General features: G+C 54.3%; 1 protein-coding gene across 6 annotated transcripts in view; it reads right to left on the reverse strand.

Annotated features, from left to right (window-relative positions):
• Nucleotides 1-1,495: 1,495 nt before the first annotated feature.
• SLC25A25 (solute carrier family 25 member 25) overlaps nt 1,496-19,488 on the reverse strand; it is a 33,391-nt gene continuing 15,398 nt past the window's right edge. The window contains exons 1-11 of one of the 6 annotated variants that reach the window (XM_068984908.1): nt 18,386-18,604; nt 9,091-9,217; nt 8,913-9,000; nt 8,223-8,258; nt 7,836-7,947; nt 6,449-6,607; nt 5,045-5,197; nt 4,593-4,700; nt 4,326-4,493; nt 3,590-3,740; nt 1,496-3,486 (exon numbers count right to left, since the gene is read on the reverse strand). In XM_068984908.1, coding sequence (XP_068841009.1) covers nt 3,302-3,486; nt 3,590-3,740; nt 4,326-4,493; nt 4,593-4,700; nt 5,045-5,197; nt 6,449-6,607; nt 7,836-7,947; nt 8,223-8,258; nt 8,913-9,000; nt 9,091-9,217; nt 18,386-18,604 — 1,506 coding nt within the window. In that variant the 3' untranslated portion in view covers nt 1,496-3,301. Of the gene's footprint in view, nt 3,487-3,589; nt 3,741-4,325; nt 4,494-4,592; nt 4,701-5,044; nt 5,198-6,448; nt 6,608-7,835; nt 7,948-8,222; nt 8,259-8,912; nt 9,001-9,090; nt 9,218-11,571; nt 11,767-18,385; nt 18,605-19,488 lie in introns of those variants that run through there. The other 5 variants (XM_068984927.1, XM_068984892.1, XM_068984917.1 and 2 more) reach the window with 5 other exon arrangements.

Below are 19,488 nucleotides of genomic sequence, written 5' to 3' on the forward strand. Positions count from 1 at the left end.
CCTCCCAAAACAAACTTCTGTGCTGGAGGAGCCGCTCTCCCAGTGAGTGGGACGGAGCACCTGGGAACGTGGGACCCGGCCACCATCCCAAGAAGCCTGGATGGGGTGGCCAGGTGGGGGGTCCCAGTGGTTGGGAAACGGTTTATGCCCGTTGCCCTGGTAACAAGGTGACACAAGTGGTGTGTTACTTTCCTAGCTATAACAAACCACCCAGAGCTTGGATGGTGGAAAACAATGGAATGGAATTCTCTCAGTGCAGGAGGCCAGAAGCCAGAAACCCCCGGCGGCAGGTTTGGCTCCTTCCGGAGGGTCTGAGGCGGAAAGCGTGGCTGCCTCTCCCCTCGCCTCAGGCGGCTGCCCGCAACCCTTGGTGTCTGAGTGTGCATTCATCACGCCATTCACTCACGTGGCGCTCTCTTCCGTGTCGATTTCCCTCTTCTTCAGTCCTTGGACTTAGGGCCCACCCTAGCCCAGGACGAGCCCATCGTGACTTGATCACTTCTGCAAAAACCCTGTCTCCAAATTAAGCGACGTCTGAAGTTCCCAAAGGACATAAATTTGGGGGGTGTGGAGTGGTCCCTGTTGAACCCAGCACAAGTGGCATACGCATTTCACATACTCGTGTCCCCTTACGGCCTCTGAAAGCCAGAGCTCCCTGGCACGTTCCCTAAGCTGCTTCATAGTACGCTGCCCCACCCCACCCCTACCAGTGGCACCCAGGGCTTGCTGGGGGACTGGGGTGTGGAGTTACTTAATGAACACTTCTTTGCACTGGGCACGGTCTTAGATGCTGGAGGTACAGGTGCCAACATTCCGTTTCCACAAAGCAAAAAAGAGTGTTGGGGGGCCCTCCAGAGGGACGGAGAGGGACCAACTCTGCAGCTGGAGAGGGGCAGCCTGCAAGTTTGAGAGGAAGAGGAGTCAGGAGGGGCTTCTAGCAGCATTGAGGGATCAGCTCTGCCCTGGATAGGCTGGACCAGGTGAGGGTCGAGGAAGGACCCCCGGATGCAGGAACTCCCGGGGCACTGGCGACCGGTCGGAGCACCCCAAAGCTAACAAACACCCATTCTAAGGAGAGGGTGCCTTGAGAAGCCTGGAAGGGGGAGCTGCTCTGAGTGAAGGGAGGGCAAAGTTTTCTCATGTCCTCTCAAGAGACAAATGGATTTGTACTCTTAACACGTGGGCTTCCCTGGTGGCTCAGCGGTAAAGAATCCGCCTGCCAGGGCAGGAGATTCGGGTTCGATCCCCAGTCCAGGAAGATCCCCTGAAGGAAATGCCAACCCATTCCAGTATTCTTGCCTGGAGAATCCCATGGACAAAGGAGCCTGGCGGGCTACAGCCCATGGGGTCACAGAGAGTCGGACACGACTGAAGGGACTTGAGTGACACAAAATTCTAATGAGGAAACAGCCCCGTGCCACCCAAGCCCAGGTCAGCAAAACCATGACTCTGTCATCAGCTCTTAAACAACTTTATTAGAAGGCTGTTTTAGATGACAACTCCCAATTCTTTCTTAATTTGCTTTGTCACCAATTCCAGTTACAACTCTATATATAACAGTAATTTTTGCATTGATCTTTGCATCATATTTGAATTGTCCTCATCGGGCCATTCCGGTGAGTGTGGCCGTGCACGTGCACGGAGACCAGCATTACTGAGCAGGGGGGGAGTGGGTTGGGGGGGGGTGGCTGGGACAGAGGGAGCCCGCTTCACAGGGGATGGTGGGGGGAGCTAGTGGCCTTCTCCTCCGGCCCTCACCCCCAAACTCACAGTGATAGGTACCTCACTGCCCTATCCTTCAAAAAGGGGGGAAAATAAAGAAATCCCTCCCCAGTCCAAGAAATGATTTGGACTTCCATCTTCAATGGAGTGGGAGTTTCCCTCCCTCTTCCCTTCCAGCTCCTAAGGCTTCCTGGGTGCTGGCCCCCTCGCCTCCTAACCTGCCAAGGGCCTGTCTCTCTGTGGTCAGGGCCCTTCTGCCTTCTTTGGCTTTCTGTGGACAGGCACGAGGGCCACGCCCACGGCCCCCTGCTTCCTCTCCCCACCTCACCTCACGGGGGCCGGGAAGGTACAATCCACCAGGAACATAAATATGAATAAAAAATGAACTTGAAAATGACAGGCTATTAATTAAACGAATCTATAAAAATAGTTAGGACATAACTCTGTTCAAATAAATACAAAATAAATAGGCTCCAAGCAGTGTGACACATTGCATCAGCGGAATGTGAAGTGGTCCCACTTGGCCCCCGTGGGGATCAGATGCAAGTCCCCAGGGGCGTCAGAAACAGACTTAAATGCGGTCAGCCAAGCCGTTGGCTCTCTGTCTTCCTTCTGGAAGACCAGAACCTGCATGTTTGTTCAGCTTCTCTTTCTGAACGAAACCCTTCTTCCAATGATACGTAATCATTAAGGCCTTGAACACCTCTTCCTTCTCTTGCCAGAGCATGCAGACGCAGGGCAGACATGGCCCTTTCTGCTCCGACACGATGCCCACTGCCCTCATGCCAGCGGGGCAGAGGGACTTGGTTCTGAGCTGGTGCCAGTCCTGACAGAGTCCGGGCCCAGCTCAGAGCCTCATGAGCCCCCCTCAGCGGCAGGGAGCAGAGGCCCTCTGGGTTCCAGGACCTGTGAAGCCATGCGCCAGGACGCCAGGCAGCCTGGCCCCCCGTCATGCAGACGTGCATCCAGGTGCCCGCCTGCTGGGCAGCTTGGAAGCCCTCTTCCCTGCACCAGCCAGCCAGCGGCAGGGCGGCTGGTTGGGAAGCTGGGCTCAGGTTTCAGGTACAACTACCCTTCCCCATGGACTGAGGGGAGAGGAGCAGCGTGGGGAGAGGGCAGGGGCCCCTCTTCCTACCATTGACAACAGCAGCGAGGGAGGAAGCGAAGTGGGCCCCCTGGGGAAGACGCTCAGCAGGCCAGAAGACGGCCCGCGCCAATGGCCCGGCTGCGAGGATGCGATGGGAGGATGAAGCTGGCCTCCCAGCCCTGCTCTTCTGCAGGCAACCCTGGGCAGCGTTCAGCCCCCACGCGCTCGGGCCCATGTCCTGCTGAGCCCTGGGCCCTGAGGAACACTCACAGGTCCTCCCTGGACGGACATGCGGGTGGGCCGGGGTCAGCGGGACGCACCCGGTGGGCCTGCCAGCTCTGTCCCCCCCAACTTGCGGGCGCACCCCAGGGTTTTCACAGCTTGGCTTCAGTCAGCGTAGTGTTGGTACATTCACAGAATGAGATGGCTACACATCCCAGGGCTGGGAGCCCGGGATCAGCGAGTCTGCGCAGGCAGCTGGTCCCACGCCTGTCACCGCGACTGCACGCCCAGGGTGATCTTCAGGTTCTCATACACCACATAGCTGATGCTCACGGCTGGGATCACCTTCATGAAGTTGGGGGCCAGCCCCCGGTACAGGCCAAAGGCCCCCTCGGTCCGCAGAATCTGTTTGAAGAGGCTGCTCATGGTCACCTCGGGAGCGCCCTCCATGGAGGCTGTAGTGAGAGAGGCCACCCGTCAGGGGCCTTTCGGCGGCTCCTCCCTATATCCCAACCTGCCCCCAGGGGAGATGGGGCCCTGGGGGCCGACTAGCCTTACCTTGGGCCTGCATCCGGGTCCTGACCAGGGCCAGTGGGTAGCTGGCCAGCTGGCCACAGGTGCTGGACATGGTGCCACAGGCCAGGAGCACAAACACACCAGGGTCTGCACTGTTCACTGCATAGCGCTGCAGCCAGGCATTCTTGAGCGTCTGCAAGGGTACAGCGGGGCAGGGATGAGCTGAAGTGCCTGCAGGCCCCAGGAGGGAAAAGCCTGAGAGGCAGGGAGAGACTTGGGGGGGTTGGGGGTTGGGGGTAGATATCGGATCCACATAGGAGGCGCTGCCCAGTCACATGGATGGGATCCGCAAGGCCACAGTAACCCAACTCGCTTGGCCTGGGCTGGCCCTGGGGGCTGGCTGAGCTCCTGACTGGCCTGCCCTTTATTTCTGCTGTCACTGGGGATTCCCAGATAGGATGGTAGTGGGGGAGGAAGCAGGGGCAGCAACCCCTTCTTCTCCTCGGAGGGCTGGACCCCTGTGCTCTGGAGCCTGCAGGGGGCCAGGGAGCCCTCAGGGCACCGCGCTCTCCAGATCTGTCAGCCAAGCCCCTGGGGTACAGACCCTGGGGGCTGCCATGGGCAGGCAGTGTGGCAGGAAACCCCTTGCAAGGGACAAAGGAATTTGGAAGGAGACAACGTGGGGAGGGGGTACTGGGGAGGGATGACACATGGCCGGGAGGGGGGTTCTGAATCTCTCCTGCTGCTCAAGGGGCCTGAATCCTCCAGGGGGCCTCACCTCATAGACGGCCAGGTCTATGCCAGCGTAAGGGATGATGCCCAGCATGTTGGGGACGTAGCCTTTGTAGAAGGCGGCCATGCCTTCTCGGGCCAGGATCTTCCTGGCACAGTCCACCATGCCCGAGTACTGGCCTGTCTTGCGCAGGGCCATCCGAGTCTTCAGGACCTGCAGAGCCCAGGGCGGGTGATGGAAGCCTGAGTAGGGCCCAGTCCGCCCGCCCACCTCCACACGGGCTGCCCGCCCCAGCACTGACGTGGCCCTCACCTCCATCGGGTAGATACTACTCTGGGCGATGGCCCCTGCCAAGGACCCTGCCACAAGCCTCTCGTGAATCCTCAGAGTCTCCTGGTCACTCCCAATGAGACGTTTGATCTGAAATAAGGAGCCAACAAACTGAAACCCCTCTGCTGGAGACCAGCACACTTGTTGCTGCCCCGCCCATCCTCCCGGAGCCGATCAGGTTTAACTGAGACCTGGTGTCCCCTGGGCTTTCGATGCAGCCCAGAGAAGGCAGGCACTGGCCCCCAGTGGAACAGGCTAGTGGGGCAGGCGGGGCTCAGACCCAGGCCCCTCCATCCCCCACCTGGCCCGGCTGTCCCTCAGGTTCAAGGCCTGGCTCCGGGTTCCAGGGATCAGCAGGGCAGGGACCTTGTCCCAGGGGGCGTTCAGGATGCAGGTGCTAAGGGGCGACTCTCCCTGGAGAGCCGGGTCCTCACCTGCTCATAGGCCATGAATTTGATGGCTGACTCGGGGGCGATTTTGAGGACGTTGATGCCGTTGCCCCGCCAGAGTGATCGGGCTCCTCCTTCTCGAATCATCTGGGTGAACCCACCCACGATGCACATGTTGTTGCTGCGGGAGGCGTGGACCTGGGGAGGGAAGGACAAGAGGTCAGCAGGAGCCACAGGGAGCCAGCATCGTCTGACCAAGAACTAGGATGGGAGGTCGGCAGGCAAGGCTCTGCCCTCTTGTGCCTGAGACCGACTCAGCACCTGAGAGTCTAACGTGGCTGTGGGTCCAACCAGACTTTTTGCTGTGCACCCAATGTTTATATCCCAACACCGTGCTAAACACCTCTTACAACTCCATGAGGACTACTTAAAAAAAAAAATTGAACTTTTTATTATGGAAAAACTTTCAAGCATATATAAAAATACAGAGGAGCTTCCATGAACCCATAATAAGTTTCAACCATCATCAGACCGGCCAATCCATGAGCCCCCTACCCACGACCCCTCTCCTACTCCCATTAACTGAACGCATTCCCAGCCTAGTCATTTCACCCAAGGACAGCTTTTCATCTCTACAGCATTCCCAGGGATTTGGGGAAGAAAAACAAACTGACGAGGCAACTGGTTTGAGCCTCTTAGTTTCCAGAGGAATAGAAGTCCTGGGAGTGAAGGGAAGTGCTCACGGTCACCCAGATGGGAGGGAGGGACCCCGGATCAGGTCCCAGGCCCAGAGCTCCTCTGCCCAAACCACTCCATCTCCCTAATTTGGCACCTTCTTCTGTCCATAGACCTTGAACCGAGGCAGAGAAAGGAGGCAGGGAGAGGCTGACACCTTTTCTGAGCAGGGTTCCTGGCATTAAAAAATGCCAGAACACCAGCCAGGGAACAAGAGGGTGACTGGCCACTGTTCAGATGACACTGAAGTCCAGTGGTGTGTCCTCAGGCAGGTCGATTTCACAACCCTACCCCTGACGTGCATTCAGCTTATCTCTGCCCTGTGGACTTGGAATCGGGCACTCGGCCAGGGAACTAGTATCTGGGCCAGGTGAGGATCAGCTTGCACAGCCCCCCATGCAGTGGTCTACATAAGATGTACATAAGGTGACAGGTTCCTGCCACACCCCAGTTCTCACTGGGGTCAGCTGACCACATTACAGCCCTGTAATGTGACTCCTGGCTTAAAAGCCTCAGATAAAATTAGATCAGCAATGCGCAAAAGGTCACCTGGGCCAGGATCTAATGTCACCCTGGTCGGAGCAATAACTCCAATCTGATTTAAGAAAGGTATGGGCCCAGAGCAAGGCCCCAGACAAGGGCAGGGAAGCCAACCGACCAAAGAACCCCAAGGAGGAAACAGGCGGCTCAGGGCCCGTCTTCCTGCGTACATACCTGCATGAGCACCTTGAGTCTGTCCAGGGGGGCCGTGCAGGTTCTCGATACGGCCCCCGCCCCACCGCCGGCCACCAGGTGCCTCCACCACATCCCCGTCTGCCTCTCCTCCACCGTGAACTCATCGGGGACTGTCAGATTCTCACCCACATCAAAGATCTGTAAGGAACGCCAACACCAATAAATCAAGCAGGCTCCCAAAGCTTCTGGCTGAACGAGCGCCGCCAGCTAGGTCTACTGCCTTCCACTGTCTAAAATGGAACCACCACCATTCTGCACACCCCCCACCCCCACCCTGTGGAGGAGGCAAAGCTCTGAGCCGTCTGTGGCCTTGGAGAGAGAGGCCGAGGTTAGGGTCTGAAAGCAGAGCTGGAAACATGCAGGTACAAAACCAGGAGGACAGCCCGTCCAGATGCCACCAGGGGCTCCTGCAAGAACAGCTTACAAAGGCATTTCAGCTGAGGACTGCCAGGCTGGCTGTGCTCAAAGGATCAAGTCGGGGGTAAAAATTCTTCTGAAACATGATGTGTAACCGGGGTAAAAATTCTTCTGAAACCCGAAGAGTAACCGGATCGCGCCGGCAGAGCGTTATGCAAGGCTTCTGCAAACACGAGAGGGCTGTGCTGCCTGAGAGGCGCCCTCTCTCCTGGGGCGGCTGGCAGAGCCAGCTCTGCTCCAAGCCCGGGGGGCACAGGCCCAGCCTGGGGGGCAGCCGGCTCCTACCTATGGCGTGCCCACTTAATTTCACCCCATAAAGATGCCAGGCGTCCCCTCTTAGAGCTGGTGGCATGGGATGGTGCTAGGACTGCGACCAGGGGGCACTCAGCAAGGAGGAGCAGAAAGGGATGCTTGTGCACGGAGGGGGCACACGGGCAGGGGGGGTCAACAGGGCCACCACCAGTGAGGGTGCTGTGTGCCTCTGATCAGAGGTGAAAGAGCTGTATGTGTGTGGCAGTGGGGAGGCATTCTTTTGCCACAGAGGGAAATGACACAAAAACTGGGGTGGGGGAGGGGGAAGACACTTAACAGCTCGGCTATTTGCTCTTTACCGGGCAGCTCCCACTGCCCCCCAGGAGGCTTTGAGAAAACCAGAGGGCTCAGCGAGAAGGGTGGACCCTGAAGATTGGGCAGCAACGGGGGCGACAGGAGGGTACCCTTTCTGGCAGAGGGAATCCGTGTTTGGGAAATGGGCAGGGCCGTTTAGGTTGGCTGGCACGTGGGAGACGGAGGGAGCACCTGGAGGGCTGGCAGAGGAGTGAACAGCCCTGCTGCGGAAGAGGGGGCAGGCCGGGAACCCCCAGCAGGATGGGGGCTGATGCTGGGCGGACGGGACCCTCTGGACGGGGGAAGGAGAGACCACCTTCCGGCCCTGGGAGGCGGGGCTCACCGTGGAGTGCTTCCAGTAGAGGATGATCTCAGGGATGTTCTCCACGGGGTGCAGGAGGTGGTAGTCTCGCCACTCGTTCCAGTCGATGGTCATCGTGCCGTTTTTGTCCATGCTGCGAGACACACGCACGGTCACCCAAGTGGACTCAGGCCCCACCTGTCAGCCGCAACCCCCACCCTGCCCCGACCTCCAGGGGAGCCAAGGGAAGGCGCGTGGCCACCAGGAAACCACGGAAGGTGCCCCTGCCCCGGAGGAGAAGGGGCCAGGTGGCTCCACACCCCACTTGGCACAGACACAGGGATGTAATGGCCCACGAGCACACCGATCTGATCAGGCACAGAAGTTAAGGAGGCAGGAAGAGGTCCCCAGGGTGACACGGATACTTACTAGGTGACAGGGCCCCAGAAGTGGCCCGTTCGTATTCTGACAGACAGACAAAAGGAGGATGCAGAGGAGAGAGGAGAAACAACACAAGTAAGTGCTCTGCGCGGAGGTGAGTGAGGTGAGCACACGGCACAGCATGGCGTGAGGATGCGCTCTGCAGGTGAGGGGAGCGAGGGCCAGGGGCTGCATTCCTACCAGCCGGCTTTGGGCCCCCCGGGACTTAAGGGGGCTGAGGAGGACAGGAGGCGACTGCAGGGCTGCTCTGGTGGGAGTTCCCAGCGCCTAGGATCACCATTTGCCTGGGGCAGTGCATCTGAGTGTGAAGTTAAGAGGAGGTTCCCCTCACTGGAGGGCGGCCCTGTGAGCCCTGCCCCTCCCTGCACGACCAGCCAGAGAAGAGTGTTCCTTGCTCGCCTTTCACCTACTGAAATCTTCCCACTAGTCTTTGAGAGTGGCTGGCACTGGGCACCCTGCCAGGGGATTTGCGCTTCTTCCACTGGGAGCTGACCTGGACCCTGGGGAGCGGCTGGTCTCTGGGAGGGGTTACTTATTCATCCCTTCCAAACACCAGGAGCCAAAGTTCATGGAAACAGGGTTAATACAATGAATGGCACTGCGGAGCGAGTCCAAGAATCTTTCTTTCGTCACACTTTTGTTAAAGCAAACCCAGGGGCTGGTTACGCATGCACTCACCTCTTGAGGATTTTTTCTGCCTGCTGCTCAGATATCTTGACCCCCAGGTCCCGCAGGGACTGCATGATCTCCTGGGCATCGATCCTCCCTGGAACAACAAAGGCCGTGAAGCTGGGGCCAGCCTGGCGCAGAGGCCCAGGACTGCCGGGCAGCTGCTGGCCCTGGGGACAACGCTCACCATCATTCTTTTTGTCCAAACTCTTGAACACCAGCCTCAGTTTCTTCTCGTGATCTTGGAGATAGTGGACGAACTCTTCGAAGTCTAGCTGCCCATCGAGGTCTTTGTCGCCAGCTTGTACAATTTTCTAGAAAAGAAAAGAAAAGAAAGGTTTTGTCCCTGGGCTCAAACACCAACTTCTCCCGCCTGTGGTGCCCCGTCCTCGGGAAAACAAGTGCTCATCCATGAGGTGGCCTGGTGACCCGAGACACTTCCCCTCCTCCACTCCCAGGGTCACCGCCTGGATGCCCAAGGGCCGGCCAGAACCCAGCTGAGAGCCCGCCGTGCTTCCCTCGCGATTGACAAGGGAAAAAATCAGTCCCTGAGAGAAGCTCTTCAGACAGAGGCCGACAATGGTGGGCTTGAGCCTTTCTGGTTTCACCAGGTTAGCTGCCCAGCTCCCTGCGGCACTGTCCCTGGAGCCAGGCCTCAGCCCCACGTGCCCTCTGCCCACATGCGGGGTGGCCCCGGAGCTCCAGATTTCTGCAGAAACTCTGCACCTTGCGCTTTTATTCTTAACAGTGGCACTGGCCCAAGAACAGTCGGGGGTGACCCGGGTAAAGGTACCGGGCAGAGCTGGCCCCAAGCAAGGCCTGCTTGGTGGAGACACCGTCAGAGAGAACTCTGGAGGCTGGGGAAGTGCTACGACCCACAGGAACTATTTTTGGGCCTGTGCTTGAAGGTGCTGACTGTCTCAGATCTCGGGGGAGCCAGATGCTGTAACCAACCTCAGCTTCCTTATTAATCAGGCCCTGGAAAGCAGGGCAGCTTGACTCAGGAATAGTTCGGTAACCCAAGGGGGCTTTAAGAGACCCTTTCCTTGGCAGTGAGGGTCCAGAAATCTGCACCTGTGCTTAGAGATGAGCTTGGTTCAAGCAGCTGTAGCCCATTTTGGATGCTTAGCAACTGGAAGTTTTCCACAAAAGCACAAGCACTTGGCTTGTACCCCAGGTCCTGCTAAATGCTTTACCTTGAGTAACCTGATGAATCCTTGCAAATATCTCTAAGAGGTGGGGGGCTGGCATTTCCCTCACTTTTCAGAGTCTGAAACAGAAGTTCTGAGAGGCTAAGTAATTTATCCAAGGTCATGCAGCTAGGGAAGTGGTAGGCGGCATTCAAGCCAGGCCTGTTGGATTCCAGTCACCTCCCTATTGAGAGAACCTGCTGCCATTGTAAAGGTTAATCTCAAGAAGGTGGGGAATATACATGAGTCACTCCAACCCAGCAACACCCCAAAACTAGGACCGAAAAATCTAAAGAAAATGGGTAGAGTCTCCTTGCGTTGCCCAATTCTCTCAGCGAGAAATAACATCCTCTATCCACAAACCATTGTGGGTTTCCAAGTCTTCTGAGCCGGTGGATATGGAAATTGATGGATCATTGGCTAGCTGGTTCTCTCCAGATACTGTGTCACTTAACATGATCCAAAGACCAGCTCGGGGGTGTGACTGGAATGTGAGACAGACGCTGGTACATGTTCTATCAACTCTGTGGACTCGGGTTAACTTCCTGCAGGCATTTCTGCTCTCCACCAAGAATGACACAGATGACATACAGGTAATCATCCTAGCTTTATGAGAGGAGTGGAAGTAGAACCTGCAAGTCATTTAGGGAGGAGGCGAACGCGAGGAACGAAGCTCGCTGGGATCTGCGTTGCTCTGGCACCAGTGTGATCCATGTGACTTGTTGGGGTGGGTGCCGGGGTACAGACAACCCAAGAACATGCTCGTGCGGCTGGTTTCAAAACAGTCTAAACCCTCGCTTCTACCCTAGTCCGGTCTCCTTCCTAGGATAAGCACGTCATCACCCCCTGCGCACACTCTGACTGCCACTGCCACCAAGAGAACCAGGGGACAGCAAGGGGTCTGCTGACTGGCGAAGCTGGGGTGTCCCTGTAGGAGCAGGCGACCCTCTCAGACGCTGTAGCTGTTTCCCCGTATTTAAAATGGTAATGATCTCTGCTGCCTCCGGCTCCAAAGAGACCCCCTAGGAAGGTCCCCTCACCCCTGCCCATTGGTCTGTTTCACCCAGAGCACAGTCCTGTCACCTCTAGCCTCTGCAGCCACAGTTCCAACTCCTGTGCCTCCAATGAGGGGCCTCTCCCCTCCCCCCAGCTCAGAGAAAGACCCCCGCAGCAGCCAGACCACGCCCCCACTTTCTGGCCCTGCACTGCCCCGCACCCACTCTCCGCAAGAAAATTCCTTTCCCTCTTCCACAAGTGCCTCCCCTATAATTCCAGCCTCCCTTGGAAGTCACATGAGAGCCAGTCTCTCCCGTGACGCAGCCCTGTAGCCGGCTACAGCCATGCGCCTGCTGGGGAAAAACTGGCATGGCTGGAAATCAAGCGAGCTGGAGGCACGGGACCCTCTACCAGCTAGGGCCTTCACTGAGTCAACGCTGATGAAGTGCCCGCCTGCCTGCCTTCTGCGTCCCGGTACAGACCTGCTTCCACTGGCGGTAGGTGGAGAACTCCTGGGAGGGGATAAAGACGCTGAGTTTGAAGATGGACTTCAGCTCGGCGGGAAGCCCCTTGGACTCGAAGTACTGGAACTCGGTCTGGGCCTCCCCGATGAGGGGCACATACAAGCACAGGCAGAGCATGCTGGCGGGAGCTGCTTCAGGCGGCGTGGACGCCGGGAATGCTGCCTGGCCCCGGCACACTTGCACAAGATATGCTGGGGCGCAGCTGTCATTGGCTGCCTCAGCCCTGCCCTTTGGCTTAATTGAAAAAAAAAAAGTCTGCTCACTGTACTTCCAGCCAACAGCCAATGAGCACACAGCCCCGTGAGGAGGCGGGCACTGCCCCAGTGCCAGGGGATAAAGATCAGGACTGACGTCACCAGCTCCCTGATTAACCCTTCCGAGTCAGGCAGCGCATTCGGCCCTGCCCCCAAAACAAACCTTCACCCACCAGCTGCCAACCCCTCCAAACAAACAAACTGCCTTTGGCCTGTTTTTTTCTACAAGGTCCCCAAAAGCGTCACACAATACCGTAGTTTCTCCCTTTAGTAAATCATTTCCAGCAGAAAAATTAGTGGAGGCAGAGATCAAATCAGGGCTCACTGAATGGGTCCAGTTTAGCTGTGAGGGCAGAAAGTCAGGGGTGGTGGGGAGATGCTGGGAGGGGTCCCATGGGATTGTAGGGGGGCTCATTCATCTGTCCCGGAGCTGCTCCTGACCTGGCTGGCTCCAGGGACCTTTCTTTCCCAGGCCACCTTGCACATGAGCACCCCTTCTGCGGGTTTTGCCTGGAGACCCCGCCAAGTGTGGAGAGGCTGACGTCGGGCGGGCGGGGGGTGGGTGGGCAGGAAGAGGACACCCTAGGCTAAGGTCATTGTGCTGGGGGGGACTCCTTAGCAGCACCAATCTAGGGTCAGCCTGAGCCTCACTCAGGACCCACGGAAGTAGTCTTCAGAGTCCACGTTCACTCAGAACACTCCAAAGTTCAGTGGATTGGAGCTTTTCAGCTTAGAACTGTGCTGCTCAATACAGAAGTTTTTCAATTTTATTTTTATTAATTTATTTCTGGTTGCACCACAACATGTGGGGATCTTAAGTTTCCCAATCAGGGATGGAACCCTTGTTTCCAATGCAGGGAGTCTTAACCACTGGACCACCAAGGAAAATCCTCAATTTTAAATAAATCAAAATGAAATGAAAAATTCACTTCCTTCTGCATGGGTCGCATGGCTTGACAGTCACATGGATTCACCGAGCATTTCCATCACCACAGAAAGTTCTTCTGAACAACACTGCCCTAGAACAATCAGGTGAGGATGAGGGAAAAAAAAAAAAAATCTCAGGTCCTGGAGAGTCAAGATCTGATTTTTATTTAAGGGCCACCCCACCACCTCCACCTCGTCCCTTCGCACTGAAGTTGTCAGATTCGTGCTGCAGAGGAAGAGCCCACGTCACAGAGATGAAAAAGGAATCCGTCTCGCCTTGTTCCATCTACAGCGTGCTATTTCCTAATACAGACAAACCCTCACTACCAGGATGGGTTAAAAATGGATTTTTATCGTTTGTTGATCCACAGAAGTGAAAGGAACTTCTTAAATTCACTAAAAATCTCTTTGTTAAGAACTTGAAAAAGGTTCTGAAAACAAGATGCTGATGCTTATGTCCATCAGTATAAAGCAGACTTTAGTAACCTATATTACGGGACTGGCCAAAAAGTTCATTTGGCTTTCCCGTGAGAGGCTACAGAAAAACCCCAAAGAACTTTTTGGCTGACCCCATGTTTCAGCCCTTCTAAAGAGATCTCAGGGTAAGTCTGTAAAAACAGGCCTTGGGCTGTTTTATCCATTCACTTGGGTGGATCCAATGATGTACTCAGAGGCAGCTCAGGATTATTTGGGCAAATGCCGCCTCAGCCTCCACCTAAATCCAAGTCACTCAGTTGTCTGTTAACCCACCCAACCCAGAATGTTCTGCTTTAGAGCTATTTTAACATGCATCTTATCTCTACTGTTGGGGTCCCCGAAGGCAGGGCTATTATACCTCCTTGTCTGGAATGAGCCCTTGCCTTGATCACGGAAGGTGCCTGATAGAAGCAGTTTCTGAATGAATGAATCATACTTGGCAGGGCTCTAAGACCCCAAGGAACAAACATGACCATTCTCAATGAAGACCTTAGGTTTGGTTTCCCAAGTGTCTGCAAATAAAGAGTCCTCAGGGCATTTTGTCTACCTCAACAAGATACTGTATTATTACTTTTATTTTAAAGGAAGTTCACATTTATAAAAAAAAGAGCTGAACTTTAACTGCTGATCTTCCTTTTTAAAATTATTCACGTGTGCTTCTGAAATGAAAACAAATTACACAGATCTGTTGAAGTGTCTCATTTCAATGATGACTATAATCCTTCCAATACAAAATGGCAAATATTTTGACTGAACGAATAAGTTGTTAAATTGGAGATGTTCATTTTCTACTAAACTATGTTTTTCAAATAATGGTGGTAAACATAACTGTACCATTGAGGGCTTTTTTTTGTTTGTTTGTTACCACTGAGTTTTATGACATATTTACACACCTGAAAAGAGATTTGAAAACAAAGTTATATGAAAATGAAATCAATATTTAACATAAAAGAAATGATCTATATGTAACTTGTTGTATATTTTCCAAATCTCCTGTAAATGTGTTATCATATTTTCATAATTTAAAAAATAAATTTAAAAAGCATTATCAAACAAGGGCAACTATCTTCTACAATAAACAGAATGGAATCTTCCTGATCATAACAGGGCTCATCATTCTACAGACCAATGGTACCACCTGGGTCAGAAACGTTCTCTGAAAAGTTTTACATGTGCTTGTCAAGATGTGATCTTAACAACGCTTATATTAATTCTATTCCAATGTTATTCTTAAAAAAGAGCTCCAACGTATTTCTGTTTTGCAACCGTGTTCATGTCCAACAGAATGTCTTCACTGGACAAACGTACACTGGCGTTTGCTTATTTATTTAAACCATCCACCCCCCTGAGTTGCACAGGTCATGCAGAGTTCTTCTGTCACACAGAAATGGCAACTTCCTAGTTGAGACCTCCAGGCACCTGGAGTTCCAAGGCAAATGTTCTTTCCCTGGAATGACAGACACTGGGCCCCAGAGGGGCCCTGGGGTGACCTCTTAATCTCTGAGAAGAAGAATCAGACCAGGAGAGGCCACCTGGTTTGCTCAGGCCCCAGAGCCAGGTGGCAGCGGGGCTGAGGCTCTCCCGGGGCCCGGCTCTTGTTACAACAGGCACGTAAATCAGCACCCAAGCCTGACACTGCCATAAAGAGATTTTAGAATTCAGTTTCGAAAGAACACTTCCTCAGCCTGACCCTGAGCATTACAATGAGCAGGACCTCACACGGGAGGTGGCAGGTATGGGGGAGCAATTTTAGCCTTAGCTAAGAAAAAAAAAGCCACAAGAAACTCTACCTGTTACAGTGCTAAACACACACGTGGGAAATACAAATAAGGAAGAAGAATAAAGCAGGGCTTGGGATCTGCCTGGCGGTTTGGTGGTTAGGACTCTGCTTCCACTGCGGGGGGGGCACGGGTTCAATCCCTGGTTGGGGTGCTAAGATCCTACACGTCACGTAAGAGTGAAAGTGTAGTCGCTCAGTTGTGTCCGATTCTTTGTAACCCCATGGACTGCAGCCTGCAGTTTTGTCCTTTGTCCCTGGGATTCTCCCGGCAAGAACCCTGGAGTGGGTTGCCATTCAGTTCTCCAGGGGAATCTTCCCAGCCCAGGGATTGAACACGGGTCTCCCGCATTTCAGGCAGATTCTTTACCATCTGAGCCACCATGGAAACCCACATGTCAGGTGGCATGGCGAAAAAAAGGGGTTCATAAAGTAGGATGTTTGACACCCGCCCCAGGCGTTTCTGAACCCCTGAGTGTAATGCACTCTCCCCCTCCTGCCTTCTATGCTCTCTTTACCTGCTCTAATTTTGTGACCCAGATCCATGTTTGTCTCCTTTCTTCCAAAGTCCATTCCTCTAACAACTGGTCCTGGGAAATGACAACAGTCACTCCCGACCCCTGAGAATTCAGTGCTATTTCATTTCCCTTAATCTGCAGTTCCTCTCACGGGCATCTTCTCACCTTCAGATCTGCCAACGGGCCGACCCCACAGGCTTTCCTTGTTCTACTACTGTTTCATACCAGAGAAACAGGTGCTTCCCACAAGAGCCGGAATACCATGAGTAAGAACAGGGCAAGTAGAGTACCTTTGGGAGTGTGGCATTAGCTCATAAAGCATTTCCGCCGCCCCCCTCTGATGACTCAGACCAAGCCCAAAATATTAATATGCGAAGGAGCCTTGCCAGCATCCGGCTACTCTAGCCCCGCCCACCCGTAAGGCTCTCAGAGCCTCATTTGCTGCTGCGGTAGGTCGCAGTGTCGTTTGACGATCGGGTTGCCATGACAGCCCATGGAGCTGGTTTCCAATGAAACCTGTCTGCACTTGGCAATTAGACACACAATGAGCAAAAATTCTCTGAGCTTCTGAGGAGACGGCCCCTCGGGATCTGAAAGCTTGAATGCAGCTTGGGGTACCTCCCACTCCAGACTAAAGGCTTTCTTCTCCAACTGCAGATCAACTGGAAGACAAAGATAAACGGTGGAAACTGGAACAGTTCCTAGAATAAAAACTTGCAGGAACCTGACTCACTAGCAGACATATTTAAAAGAGGGAAGTGAGAATTAAACAGAGTAGCAATGCTGGGAAACTGAGAAGCCTGAGAACCAAAGTGAATGTCTCCACCAGTTTCCATGCAGTTGCAGCAGCCTCTGCCTGAGAGAATGACAGAGAAACAGCAAGCTAGGCCCCATCGGCCAAAGATCACAACCCTCAACCCTCTACCTTCAAGAGCAGCTGCGCTGGAAAAGGACACACTGCTGAACCGCTATTCCAGTTCTTAGTTATCTGCCTTTAAAGGATCCACACTGCCCAGGTGTGCTTTCCTGCTTGCTTCAAACCAAACCGGCTGATCCACCTCCCTCTTGGGGCTCCCCCGAGCCCCAGCCAGCTGATTCATGTCCCTTTAGGGGAGAAGTGCCAGTGAGAGGTGTGGGTCTTACATTCCAGCCCACCTTGCTCCCAATTCTGTAGGTCAGGAAAGAAGTTGTTCAGAACAGAGTTCTAATGCCAGCCAGCCCAGGCGGAGGGGGGAGGGCTGGCAAGGGGTGCCAGTCAGTATGAGTCTGGGAAATGGAGCAGTTAATTATTAAAGTAAAAAGTGGGTGAATTTAAAAGGGAGCCGGTCAATCCCATAATCCCTTGACTATAGGCAAGCAGGTCTGGAGATAAAAGTTCCTTCCAACAGATAACCCTGCAGCCATTTCCAAGTGCCTCTAAAATGACTGAAAGGTAGAGAGCGACACCTGTCATGCCTCAGGCACAGTACAGACACTCAGACCCCTGCTGCCAGTGGTTGAGCAGAGACTAAAGATTTTTCTCATTGCTTAACCTGCAACTACAGCAAAAGTCGCGTCATCAAAAGTCCCTCCCGGGACTTCCCTGGTGGTCCAGTGGCTAAGACTTCGTATTCCCAATGTAGGAGGCCTGGGTTCGATCCCTGGTCAGGGAACTAGACCCCACATACCTCAATTGAAGATCCTGCATGCTGCAACTAAGCTCCAGGGCAGGCAAAGAAATAAATTAAAAAAAAAAAAAAAAAAAAAAGGTCCCTCCCACTGAGCAAAGAAAACGTGAACATCTATTTCGTAAATGCAGCAATTCAACCCAGGAGAACCTTTTCTGGACTCTACAGTGTGCCACGCATAGGGCAGACTCTCCTTCCTTTCTCCAGTTGATTTTTACCTTGAGAAAGGAGAAAAAATTCAAAGTAACCAAGGCTCAGGAGGTGGACCCGGCATTGCTACCTCAGGCGGGAGAAACCACAGCCAAGCAGCCTTTTGGTTCTAATCCTGAACAGAACAGGAGTAGTCCCCGTGGCTTTCTTAAGGGAAGGCGAGGCAGTAGAGGGCAAAGTTCCAGGTAGACTAGAGTGAAATCTCACCTCTGCCCTTCCTTTATTGTTTAATCCTGGGCAAGTTACTTAACCTTTCTCCACCTCAGTTTCCTCATCTGTGAAATGGGGATGCTACCACTTACTCTGGCTCTTGAGGGGATCAGATGACATAACCCATACTCACGGCGTGAGATGGATGGAAGACCCCCGCACTCAGCAGACCTTAGGACTCCAGAGGACTACCGGCCTCTGTGCCTTGAGCCTCCAGCCTCAATTTTGCCCCCCTGCTCCCCTCCTCCCCAATGGAAAGGTAAGACGGGTCCTCTGCCCACCAAGGCAGAGGGTCTGACCTTCGGGATGCAGGACAGGCTGGTCCTCCCTAGTTCCCAGCACCTGGGTTCACCTTCGAACGTTTGCTCTGTGGCCCGCTTGAGGTTCATCCTCCCTGAGCTGTTTAAAATGCTAATACCTAAGACACACTGTAACTGTCCCTTCCTTTCAAATGGCTTTCTGGGGCCACAGTGACACATCCTAGGGTATATCTCCCATTGCATTCCACCTTCCTTCTTCAAATGGCCTCTGAAGTGGTCACGTAAGGTAATAAAGCCAGTGCAGCAGCCACAGGGAAACTGGACTAAAGTTGGGCTTCTTTATTGTCTAACACTTCTCCCCAGGCCCCTGGTACCAAATGAATCCATTCATAAGTTTTCTCTTCCTCCCCCACTTTCCAGCTTTCTCCAGGCCAGCCCCTCACCTAGGAGGTCCTCTCGACATTGCCATTACCTTAGGAAATCGCTCTGCAGGTCCGACCACCAGCAAGATGGTGGGTCTCTTTTCCGCGGCCTCAGCCCTTCCGTCCTGCTTCCCCAAAAAGCTTGGCATCTGGTCTCTCCGAGCCGGGGCCGGGGTGCCTCTGGCTTCATTCCCGCTGCCCTCTCTGGAGCCTTGGCACCCGGCCCTGGGGAAAAAGCTAGACAGAAAATGCCACAGCATCTGAAACATTCCGGCTTGCTCCCCACGTTGCCGCCAGTGACCGCTCACTTTTGAGGGCTGTGACCACAACACCGAAGGTCTCTGGCTACACAGCTACTTGGATGACTAGCCTGAGAAGTTGGGAGGGCTGGCAGCCCTGCCTGCCGTGGCTGCTTCCTGCCTTCTCACTGCTGTCGTGCCTTGCCTGGGAAGCAGCTCACTCTGAGAGCCCCGTCAGGGGGTTGCTGGCCACGAGAGAGCCGCTGGAGCTTCTTCCAATAAAAATTCACTTTTGCAGGTGGATTGTGACCAAAGGTTTGGCTTTTTGGCAAAAAAAGAAAGAAAGAAAAGGCGGATGGCCCGACAGACCTCTCCTGAGGCAGAAACCAACTTCTTCTAGCTCCGGATCATTCAGCTTGTCCTCTCTGAACTAAGAAGCAGCATCACACCGGCGGCGAGCACCCGAGCATCCAAGCCTGCATTCTCACTGCAGCAGGGCGCGGCCAATCGCCTCTGCCGACACTACCGGGTTCATTATCCCCACCAGCAACGTCCCTCCAATCACAGCCCGCCGATTTCCCGCATGCGGCCGGCAGTTCTGCAGGGAGGTGCCCGCGGCAACCTCCAGAGGGGCTTCCAGCGTCCCGGAATCCACATGGAGGAGCACGGCTTCCTCCTCTCCAACTGGCTGCTTCCGGGATGACACTCCCCCTCGGGTTTAACACGATCAAGAGATCCTGGCAACGCTTCCTAAGACATCCGGCAACCCTTCCCCTGTTCAGTTATCCCATTCTCTGCAATTGTGCGGAACACAAACGGCGCGCCCCCTATCACCGTCGTTTCTCCTCTGCGGCTCCCTCTACAGGGATCAAGTCACAGATCTTTCTAGCCCTCGTACCCAGGACCAGGCATAG

This window comes from Capricornis sumatraensis, chromosome 1 (genome assembly GCF_032405125.1).
Source record: "Capricornis sumatraensis isolate serow.1 chromosome 1, serow.2, whole genome shotgun sequence".
Lineage (NCBI taxonomy): Eukaryota > Metazoa > Chordata > Mammalia > Artiodactyla > Bovidae > Capricornis > Capricornis sumatraensis.